The sequence below is a fragment of the Drosophila bipectinata genome, chromosome 2R, assembly GCF_030179905.1.
Source record: "Drosophila bipectinata strain 14024-0381.07 chromosome 2R, DbipHiC1v2, whole genome shotgun sequence".
Lineage (NCBI taxonomy): Eukaryota > Metazoa > Arthropoda > Insecta > Diptera > Drosophilidae > Drosophila > Drosophila bipectinata.
Window position 1 is genome coordinate 23433593 of NC_091737.1, and position 11687 is coordinate 23445279.

The 11687-nt window shown below is 42.1% G+C and overlaps 2 protein-coding genes across 2 annotated transcripts; both read right to left on the minus strand.

Moving 5' to 3' along the window:
* Positions 1 to 4581: 4581 nt before the first annotated feature.
* LOC108123062 (uncharacterized) lies at positions 4582 to 5328 on the minus strand. Its single transcript, XM_017237966.3, has 2 exons — positions 5154 to 5328; positions 4582 to 4980 (listed from the first exon to the last, which is right to left on the minus strand). The coding sequence occupies exons 1-2, from the start codon at positions 5215 to 5217 to the stop codon at positions 4853 to 4855; spliced, it is 192 nt and encodes a 63-aa protein (XP_017093455.1). The 5' UTR covers positions 5218 to 5328; the 3' UTR covers positions 4582 to 4852.
* A 3898-nt stretch (positions 5329 to 9226) lies between these two features.
* Positions 9227 to 11419, minus strand: Act57B (Actin 57B). The gene is made up of 2 exons (XM_017238107.3): positions 11268 to 11419; positions 9227 to 10519 (listed from the first exon to the last, which is right to left on the minus strand). The coding sequence occupies exons 1-2, from the start codon at positions 11305 to 11307 to the stop codon at positions 9429 to 9431; spliced, it is 1131 nt and encodes a 376-aa protein (XP_017093596.1). The 5' UTR covers positions 11308 to 11419; the 3' UTR covers positions 9227 to 9428.
* Between the last annotated feature and the right edge of the window lie 268 nt (positions 11420 to 11687).

The following is an 11687-nucleotide window of genomic DNA, read 5'->3' on the forward strand; positions in this document are numbered from 1 at the left end:
CATCTTTAGAATAAAATGATAAGTTTTTTTTATATATTTTATTGGAGCTATTGTTAATTGTTTTTTACTATTTATCTTAAAACTCCCTAGAGTTCCTAGACTCAATTAATTTTGATCTCGAAGTCTGAAGATGGCAAAACATTTCAGGAAGATCCTCATTTAGACTATTATCCTCCTATTTTATTGACTGCAATTCCAAAATTAATCTCTTCAGCTGTTTCCATTAGGCAGTTTTTTAGTTCTACAACATTCTCTTCCTCTCGTGAATGCACTACAAAATAATTGTTGAAAAGTTTGTACCTTAAGTAGGGCTTATGGTCCTACAAAGTCTCATTATAAATTGCTCAAATGCTACAATTGATTGTGTACAAACTCAGCTCGACCTTTCCGTGGCCGGAGTCAAATGAAAATGATCTTCGGCTGGGAATCCAAAGCAGTCGACTGACTGACTACCGACGACCTACCCCTAAAGGCCAAAGGCGGAGAGTTCAAATCGTATAATAATCTCGATATTATGTCAAATTTGCGGAGCTCAGGAAATGTTGCCTAATATGTGAAGTGAGGAGACGGCCAAGGAGCCGAAAAAGTCGACAAGAAAAATAGAACAAAGGACCAACAAGAATCTATAGCATTGTGTCGAGGATACAAGCAGACAGACGTCGAGGAAATGCAATTCTAAAGGATGTTTTGAGCCAAAGGATTTGCACCAAAATTCAAGTGGTGGTAGCTGCCCAGGGAACAGGGTGAGTCCTTTTGTAGTGGGCCGCATGCAGAGCTAAATGCTATATTGATATCTCGTAATTTGTGCCATAATTACTTTTTAATAATTTCGCACAGCATTCGGGCTCTCGGCAGGATATCCTCGGCGTTGTATGTGCAATGGCCTCAAATTTAATAATAAATCGCCGTCAAGTTCCTGCTCACTCACTCAGTCAGTGGATGTGTGCTCCGATTCGGGTTGGAATTTGATTACACTTACGATTTGGAATGGGAAGGGGGTATACATATTTAAGTATAAATGGGCGAGGTCACAGCCAAATTCCCTGCACAAATACAGGCAAAGTAATAATAATGAATAAAATGCGCGACTTAACGGATTTGTCACAGTGAAAAGGACGCTCCAGGAGGAGGTCCGCCTTCCAGCCAGCCCAGTCCTGTTTTGTCAAAGGAAGCTCTCATAAAACTCATATGCAATTGCCTTTTGTGGCCGTTCTTTGTGTAAAAGGTATAGAACCAAAAGATATCCTTCGAATGGAAGGACCTGTTATACGCTTACTAAGGTAGGGGTTGGTTAATATTACTATAATTTGGTCAATTATTTATATTGTTTTAGTTTTGTGGTTAAGATTTTGGGAAGATGGGTAGGAAATGAAACAATATGTCAAAAATAAAACTCCTATAATTTTATCCTTTTTTTCACCCACGAAAGTGTATCCCATATTTAATAGAATCCCAAACTTTTTTCATCTTGTTTCTATCAACGAAAATTCAATAAGTTGAAGTAGATCTTTTATTTGTGCAAGTGTTTGGCCAAGCTGCTCATAGAAGGAGGGCCGTCAGTGTGGGCTGGAGGCATCAGGGTTGGGGTAAGCCGCCCATCTACATTTCGGGACATCCAAAATGTCCTTGTGTGCTTGTGTGCCTGCTCCTTTAGAGGCAAGACCCTCTCCCTGTGTGTCTGTGTGTGTGTGCTCGTGGAATTTCATTCAGTGTGCAAATTCAGCGCGTCACTCTGCGGGCTATAAATATATGAAATTTATCAAGTGGCCCTTTGAGTTTCGTATTTGTGGCTCTATGAAATTGAGTGACGAGTACCGCCTTCGTCTTTCCCGCTTGCCTCAACGATATTTGCAGTTGGCTCAGTGCAATTCCACCTTCTCGATGTGTTTGTGTGTGCCTGGTTGTGTGTTCGAACAAAATTTTTATGAGCCAAATGCTCTTCAGAGTGCCCAACACAATGGGTAACGAAAATCAATTTCGTCCTCGACACTCGAGCGCATTAAAATGGTAACAGTTACGCAAAAACAAGAGCAAGTGAATGAGATTTAAGGCGGTGGGTGGTGGCGATGGTGGTGCACTTGAAAAACTGCCAACATTTTCAAGTCGTCACGAAACTGAAAAAGTTTACAGAGGAAAAAATTAATCCTTTTTCCAGAATACCCGTTTAATGAAATGTATTTAAGGGAATTATTGAAGTTTTAATTTCACTTTCAATGGAAGCAGCTCTTATTGGTCAATGTATTTATTTTAATATTTTATTAAAGACTTATTATAAATATTTATTAATTATTTTTTCCCTCGTGTAAATTATGCGGCGTAATGAACGACAGTTGATGAACTGAATACTGTGGGCCAACTGAATACAGCGGTAATTAAACAAGTTAAATCCGCTCAACAGACGCTCAAGAAAGATTCCCAGGACTTGCCAGGACGAGGCCCGCCTCCTGCGTCCGGCTCTGTTTACCGCAGTATATTTTCATTTCATTTGTGGCATGAAGAGCAACTGAACTGCAGCGCTCGTTATGCACACTTAAAAATTTATTTCGCATTTAATTCATCAAAAGTTGTCAGCGAAATAATTACGCGGATTGTCTGGCTGGCTTCCCATGGTGGGCTGTCGATTGGGTGGGCGGAATCAGGACCAAGGGAAGCGCCCTAATGAGCGCCATTTTGTGGCGACTGCCACACAAAAGGTAGCAGAGGGGCGCTTGATAATTACTGTAATTTGTGACCACTTGAGCAGACATACTTATTTAAGAAGTATCGGGTGTCCTTGGATTTTCCGATCGCACAAATAATACTAAATTGCCAACACACCGCAACAAGCGATTGCCAACGAAGGCCATTTCCGACAGGATATTCAGTAAGTAGGAGTCCTGGCGACAATTGGGAAACACGATACTTTTGTGTCAATTGCTACTGCCTCGGCTCCAGCTAAGTATTTCAAAGCGAGCCGACTGCCCCGAGCCGATCCTCTCCAGCTGAGATTTCTCAGCTCCTTAGACAAGGCAAAGGACATTCTGGAGTGTCCTGGCCTGTTTGCCTGCCTGTTCTGACTTTGAAAATGTGGCTAAGCTGTGCCTAATTTTATCGTTCGATGATCGTCGCCAACAGCTGATCCTTAGCCTCTCTATCGCCCTGAGTCCTTCGTCCCGTATCCTTCATATCTGTTGGCTGTGATTAAAGAAAGAGCAGTGGCCCCGTGGTTTTTGTTTACAGATTTTAGCCATAATGGTTTCATGCCTGATTTACTTGATGAGGTCCTTGGCCAGTGGGTTTCAGGTAAATATATATGTCCTGAATAACAGGCAGCTGGCTTCGTCCTTTTTGGCTGGCCAGTCAATTGTCTGCTCATTAGCCAATGGTTTGCTACCGTAGATTGTTTTGATGTAGTGAATAGTGTTTTGGGAGATTCGTTGATAATCAAGAAGGAATAAAAACTCCATTTTTGTTTTGTAGAGAAAATGTAAAGCCTATAAAAGAAACTCTTTAAAAAAATATTTAATTGAACCAATAGCTTTGAAAAACAAAGGCTTAAATTATTGTTAAACACCTTACACTTTTGTAATCCATCGCCAAAATAAAAAAAAAAATGAATAAAAGAACATAAAAAAGGGTTCGAGTTGTTTAAAGATTTTTTACGGAAAAGTGTTTATAACTCGGCCAATACTTGACAGATTCAAAAATGTTATACCTTCGCTATCTCAGAACTTTCAGGAGAATCCTTTTAAATCAAAACATGGCAACAAAAATTTTGAACCATTTTTCGATATTTTTTCAAGGGGTACCATCATGATTTTGACCAAAAATTGGGTCAAATTTTTAGTTTCCTATTTTTGCTCCATTTTTACGCAACTAAAAGCAGATTAGTTCCCTGATTCGTAAATGGTATTCTGTTTTTCGATCGGTTACGAAATAGTTAAGATATTCACTAAAAAGGGTATGAAAAGTTAAGATTTTAGCCAAGTAAAAAAAAGTTTAAGGAAAAATGTCATAGCTTCTCTTATAAATCTAATAACATGTTTCCATTTATGAGAAATAAAATATAAATAGGACATATCTGAGGTATGACTTCTTAATGAAATGCTAAAAATACACAAACCTTTTTTAGATGCTAACAAAGAGCATGGCTCATATCTATAATAATAAATTAAATAAACAAACAAATATATCAAAATGAGCTAGAAACAGGAAGAAATACTATTAAATTAAGTTAATCAAATGTATGTGCTGTGAAATTAAGCAGCTGCTGGGCATGGTATGTTTGCATTTCCACCTTGCTCGCGTTTGTTCACGACCACAGGCTCATAAATTATATTAATAAAAAGGCAATACCTTCAACAATGGCCCAAAGGAGAATAGGACTCGAGGGGGAGGAACAGAGGGAGAGGCATGTGTGTCATTGCTGTTAAACTTTGTTTACATTTTGTTTATTAAACGACGCGGAAAACTAGCGGCAGTCCCAAAATGCGAGCGTGTTAGAAACTACGGGTCACACCTGACTGCCAATTCGCTACCCCTTTTCCCACCCAGCCAGCTATATACCTATGTGTGTTAGCCAGAAAGCAGTGACGGGGCGAGTTTTAGTTGTATTTGATTTTAATTAAATTTCCGCAACTTTGTCACAATTTGTTTGTGTTTTAGAACCGAACCCTCCACAGCCCGCCTTGCGTGCCGGCAAAGGCTGCCGGTCCTGTCGCCTTTATCCTTTTCCTTTTTGGCTTCAAATGGCTTTGTTTGCTTTGTTCGAGCACGTGAATGTGAAAAGTTCAGTTATTAATTGTCAGGCCAACACCTTGGCAGGTGTCGCTCGTTATGTTTGTGACGTGAAAATTTTTGGTTGATTTAGTTCCTAGACACCAGAGTCATATTTTTTACTCAGCCGCGTACCTTCAGCCTTCAGTCGCATTTCGTCCTCGGGCTGACGAATTTGTTCCAACTTTTTAAGAACTTGGGGGACGCGTGCCAGATGAGTTTGTTCTGGAAGATATTAGGAGAATATGGGATAAATATAGTTTGATTATAGGTTATCTATAGCAACCAGACAAGGCTGGTCTTCTAATTGTAGATCGCTTTTTACCATATTTTTACCTTTATTAGTAACTTAAAATAATAAATAATTTAAATAATATAAATAATATAAAGTTACCCACCTAACTCATCGGCTATGTCGACGATGGTTTGACGATGTCGGCCATAGTCATTCAGGTCTGCCATTGCTGAGAAGCCTCTGGTGAATAGCCAATAATTTTCCTGATTTCCTGATGAGCCAAAAAGTGTTTTTATTGAAATGTGCCGAAATACGATCTGACAACGCTGGCACTGCCTGCCACTGTCCTGGGAATCGGTTTCGATTTTCAATACTTTTGATTTCTCGATGTCTATTCTTTGCTCTTTATTGTGTATGTCTGCCAATTATTACGCCTGATTTAATAAACTCAATGAGGCTCTTAACTGCTCAAAGTGGCTGCTAATCGTTTCGGTGTTCGCAGTCGCAGTCGCAACAAAAAAAAAAAAAAAATCAAATAAAATAAAATATAAATGTGGGCGAAAGAGGAAAATGGAAATAAAATTGTTGTGCACGGAGCGACTGTGACAGATCAAAAGAAATGGATGACAATTGGTGCTTTCCTTACCAACCGTGGAGACAAGCCAAGTCCTTAGCTATCCACCCACACAGACACAGGCACAGGCAGTCACAAGGAGACAGTCTCCGGAGGAGCCTCATTGACGCTAAATCGACCGGAACCGGAAACGCGCCGCAAATTGCAAAGTTTGAGCAGCACTCTCTCTCTTGCTGTGGCCCTTTGCCAAATTAATTTCATTTTCAATTCAGCTTTTTTTTTTTGCGTGCTCTTTCTATGGCGGGAAATTGAAAGCAATTTTCTTTGCACTTTTCGCATTTCCCCGCGATTATATTAAATGTGAATTTCCTCGGCCATTTCCTAGGCGGAGGGCAGAGGGCAGAGGCACAAAAAGCGACTCCGATGAGGCGTGGCCAGGACCGAGTCCTTTGTTTGATCGCTGTCAACATCCATGAATTCATATTTCGATGAACGGTGCCATTTTTTCACAGCAGTCTTCTGTGGATTACGGGTATTGTTTTTTTTTCTGTCGCTTTCTGCATGAACAGTTTCAAGGACATGACCGAAAATTCAAGTGCGCGGCACTTGAAATAACAGAGCGACATTGGGAAATGAATGGTCCATAGAGACGGTGCTAAACCCTTGGACAACAATGCGTGAAAAAGCAGTGTGAAATTGTCATTTGTTTAGTGAAAGTATGCTTGGCACATTCAATACTCAATGGAGGTAAATCAGGCGCATAATTATCATGGCTCACGTGTGTGAGCGCAGGACTAAGGACATGTGAAAAGGTGAAAGGTCGAGGGGATAAGCTCGAGTGTGTGTGTGGGACTCGGGATTTGTTCGGGTTGCTGGGTTCTAGGTTGGTGTGGAAAATAGCTTATTTAAATTGTTAAATGCTCGCATTATTTGTACTAATTTGTGGGCAATTTCCTAATGAACACTTTTCACGCATAATGCCTTGGGTCGGTCCTTGAAACACTATTTCTTCAAGCGGCTTATACTACTCACATATCTGTATTGAAGAAATGCCTAAGCCGTCATTTAAAAATCTGTTGAAAACCTTTTTGAATGCGATTTGTTTGGCAGGTAGGGGTTTGGGGAGGTCAGAGGAACCAACCAAGCAACCCCCCGGGGGCCATGTGATGGAACCAAGTCTATTAGAGTCAATTAGCGAGCGATTATAATGACTGGCCGGACCGGCCAGGCCAACCCCCTGTCAATCAGCCAGGATTTCGGCCGGTTAACCCTCCTGCATCGTTTTAAAGTCATTGAAAAATTTGCACATAAATTGCGTAAAGTGCACATTTTTTGTTTTTCGTTTTTTGTTCAGCCCTAACACGTTTACACAGCCTCGACGAGGTTCTGGTCCTGTTCCTGTTCCTCCTCGGCCAGGACCTTCTCCTGTGTTCCTGTGGGCTGCACCCTTTTGCTGTTCAGCTCGGCTCGCACAAATGGCAATCACCCCCAATATCGATGCCGATGCGTGTGTGTTTTAAAACTGCATCACCCCTTTGTCTGGTTGTTGGGCTCTGGATCGCTTTTTATTTGGTCAGCCAAGGCGAACATTGTCAGCCCAATTTCACACAAAAAATGCAATCAAATGTGACGCTTTCCATTATCCTTGCGATTTATATTTTTCCAGCCAGTTGTCGAAGGGGAATGGCAGGGGGATTTCCAAATGGCAGTGAGAATGAGAGAAATTGGAATCAATCAAATTAAATTGCCTCATTTGGAAGGGATTTAAGAGCGTTTGGGATTTATTTTGTAAAATTATTAAATGACATGACCAAAAATTGTAATTCATATTTTTTAATTTGGTTTATAAAGCTATCGCTTTATGGAATTGAATGAAACATGAAGTGCAAGGATGTGTTGCATACTTTTAGGTAAGTACATGGCACTTCACTTTGCAGACTGACTTTTCTGATTATTTTCTATATTTTAATTATTTGTAAAGGGTAAAAAACATTCCATACAAAGCAATGTGTTTGGCCGACTCCTAATTTAGTGATTATTTTTCAAGAAACCTTTTTTTTCAAGTCTCAGAGCTTCAAACACTTTACGCTTGAGTGAGCACAAGCTTGCTTTTTATTATATTCTCATTTTTGGTGGCTTTGCCGGCTTCATCGATATTAATTGAAGTGAAAACAATGTGTGTGCTGTGGGGTGTGTGTGTGAGTGTTTTCTGAGTGTGTCTCCATAAGTAAGCGCCTTGAATCCTTGATGCCGGAATCTACAATACTAATTGACCATATGGGTCGTTTCTGCACGGAATACTTGAAGTCATACGAATACGAGTACGAGTACGAGTATGTCTGCCTTGAATCCTCTGTGTATTTGCGCTCTTTATTATGAATTTTAAATCGAATTTGTATGAAAATTAAGAACAAGGATATATTGTGTGCGTGTTTATTTTTGTTTTTGTGCAAATTGATTAGTGGGTTAAAAATACGGCAAAGGGGGTTGCTCGATAAGTTCCCATTCTCCCATGTGTGTGTTTGTTGTTGTGCAGCGCGGTGTAAAGTGATTCGCTTGAGAAAGTGAATTCCGGTCGTGCAAGTTTTCGCCCATTTTTGTTCAACTCATTAGCGGCATCTGTCGCGGCTTCCTCCCGTTTTGGGCAAGCGCCAGGGATTCGCGCCCATTAATTACCCATTTGCACGTACTACATATGTAGATTGCTGTTGCACTTGCAACAGCGACATCGTCAACGGCCGAGAATACAAATTTCATTCATAATGCCTATCGAGTTCTAATTAAACGGCCCAACGCCATTCTGACTAATTATCTTGGCAATCCCCGCGCCAAAAGCATTTGTCTCCCTCTTGGCCCGGACAGAGCATAATAACTCATCCTGCCCAGAGTGAAATGCATTTCTGGTAATCAGTTCGACATTGGCAATTTGTTTTCGTTGCCGCCTTTGATCATCCGGCTTGCGTCATTTCCCCAATCGGGCGGACGATCGAGTTTCCACATGGCATAAACAAAAATGTTCTTTTCTTATTTCCCGCCTTGGAATGTGTCTAAAAATAAGAATCGTTTCAAAATCATCGCATACACATCGCGGGAGATATGTATATTTTGAAATATTTTTGGTATTTCGAAAAAAAGCTTTTTTTTTAATGGAATGTTGGAAATATGAGACACCACGCCTGGAAGTCGAGAAAGCTTTCAAAACCCATAGCTTTAAATGGGCAGGAGGGTGGATCCTCCCTTGAGGATCATTGTGAAAGCTTTGAGGGGACAAGAGTTTCCCGAGTGGTATGATAGATACCATCGAGGTGTGGAGATACCCCAATCTTTCCCCCACTCTATCGCATTTTTTCCAAAATCTTGAGGTTTTTAGAAAAAATTAAATCTAAAAAATCGTTTTTATTTATAAATAATTATAAATTGTTTTAATTAATATTACAATCATTGGATTATTTTACATTTCGTAGGCAGTAGACCCCATCCGCTCTACCGGGGAAAGTTGTTAGGTTTTCTATACAAAAAGCATGAGGGTGTCGTTTCATTCGTAAAACAATCAAATGGCGATCAACATTTAAGGTAAGCCGCGAGCGAATAACAAATGGATGGGGATCGCGGTTCTTGACATAGATTGTGTTACATTTTTTGATTGATGTTGGTGTTGTGTTCAGTCAGTACATAAGTGTATTCTCGAACCAAGGATGGCACATTGGTATAGTAATGATATTCAAAAACAAATGGGCGGGCAACTCTGATGTTTGAGTTGTTGGTTTGAGTGGTGCACCTGCCCCGCCCAAACCCAGAACCACAATAAGTAGAGCCAGGAGAGGAAGAGACAGGCGACGGGGGCTGGTGTTGCTAGGCAACTGCTTAGAAGCACTTGCGGTGGACGATGCCAGGGCCGGACTCGTCGTATTCCTCCTTGGAGATCCACATCTGCTGGAAGGTAGACAGGGAAGCCAGGATGGAACCACCGATCCAGACGGAGTATTTGCGCTCTGGGGGAGCGATGATCTTGATCTTGATGGTGGATGGGGCCAGGGAGGTGATCTCCTTCTGCATACGATCGGCAATACCGGGGTACATGGTGGTACCACCAGACATGACGATGTTGGCGTACAGGTCCTTACGGATATCCACATCGCACTTCATGATGGAGTTGTAGACGGTCTCGTGGATGCCGCAGGATTCCATTCCCAAGAAGGAAGGCTGGAACAGGGACTCGGGGCAACGGAAACGCTCGTTACCGATGGTGATCACCTGACCGTCGGGAAGTTCGTAAGACTTCTCCAGGGAGGTGGAGGCAGCAGCGGTGGCCATCTCCTGCTCGAAGTCCAGGGCGACGTAGCACAGCTTCTCCTTGATGTCACGCACGATTTCACGCTCAGCGGTGGTGGTGAAAGAGTAACCGCGCTCAGTCAGGATCTTCATCAGGTAGTCGGTCAAATCGCGACCAGCCAGATCCAGACGGAGGATGGCGTGGGGAAGGGCATAACCTTCATAGATGGGGACGGTGTGGGAGACACCATCACCGGAGTCCAGAACGATACCGGTGGTACGACCGGAAGCGTACAGGGAGAGCACGGCCTGGATGGCGACGTACATGGCGGGCGAGTTGAAGGTCTCAAACATGATCTGGGTCATCTTCTCACGGTTAGCCTTGGGGTTGAGGGGAGCCTCAGTCAGCAGGACGGGGTGCTCCTCGGGGGCAACGCGCAGCTCGTTGTAGAAGGTGTGGTGCCAGATCTTCTCCATATCATCCCAGTTGGTGATGATGCCGTGCTCGATGGGGTATTTCAGGGTGAGGATACCACGCTTGGACTGGGCCTCATCGCCGACGTACGAGTCCTTCTGGCCCATACCAACCATCACACCCTGGTGACGGGGACGACCGACAATGGATGGGAAGACGGCACGGGGAGCGTCATCACCGGCGAAACCGGCCTTGCACATGCCGGAGCCTAAAGGATAACACAAACGGACAGAGGTCCATTAGTCGCAGGTTCATCGGACAGAGGTTCCGGGTGGAACTAAACATGTTCTTCTAACGGACAGCGAGTAGCAGTCTGGGATATCCCATGAAGAATATAGAATGTAGTCTGGCACAGATTTCTCTCTGAAAAAGTGTGCGAAGATTTCTGAAGTGATCTTTTTCTTTCTCTTCTCTAAAAATCCATAGCATTTTGATGTCTCTGTTAGAGCGAAGTTATGTATCTGGATTTTTCTCTGGGAATATATCTTTTTGATGAATATTTGATAGGGAGAGTCAAAAAACTGATTCTCATAAAGAAATGGGGTATTCTTTATAGAAAATTAGGGGGGGAATTGCGGGGAAATTTAATTTCCAATGTTTGCTAGAAGATTTAATATTTTCCGAAAGGAAATAATCTTATTTTGAAATTCTTCTATGATTTGATGATCTCTTAGGTTTGTGAAAAACAAACGTGAATTGGATTTTGTTTAAAAAATGTTTTTTCCTTATCAATTTTTAGGTTTTTAAATTTTTAAATAATATTTTCATCCTCGAAATTTTGATATAAAAATCAAAAGTTTTTTTTTAATATTCCTTAAGGATGGATGTTTATGTTTGTAGTTTTTCACAAATCAGAGATCTATCACTTAAAAGATCACTTTAGCACTAGCTGGGGCATATCCTTGCGCCCTTTTTAGTCCAACTTGGAGATAATCCGGTTGATGGGGAATACGCACCATTGTCAACGACCAAAGCAGCAACCTCATCGTCACACATTTTGAGTTTTGTTTTTAGTTATACGGCACCACGGGTGAATTGAAAGAATTACGGCAATGTGTACGCTTTGGAACACAACTGACTGACTAAAGTATCGCCGCGTTGGTACTCGGATTATATACCGGCGATTCTGGTCCAAGAAGCTGAACAGCACTGGCGCTGCCATGCCCCCCGCCGCCTCCGCCTCCGCCCCCTCTGGTCTCTGGTCCTTACTATGTGAGGCATAGGCCCCACACCAAAACACATCTATGCTCATGGATGGGATGACTAAAAATAGATCCTTTCAGCATAGGGGGCGCTTTGGAAAACGGCATAAGAGCGAACGAGAGGGCACCACCACCAGCACAAGCAGTTCGGGGCGATCGAGCGTGCAGATAGTT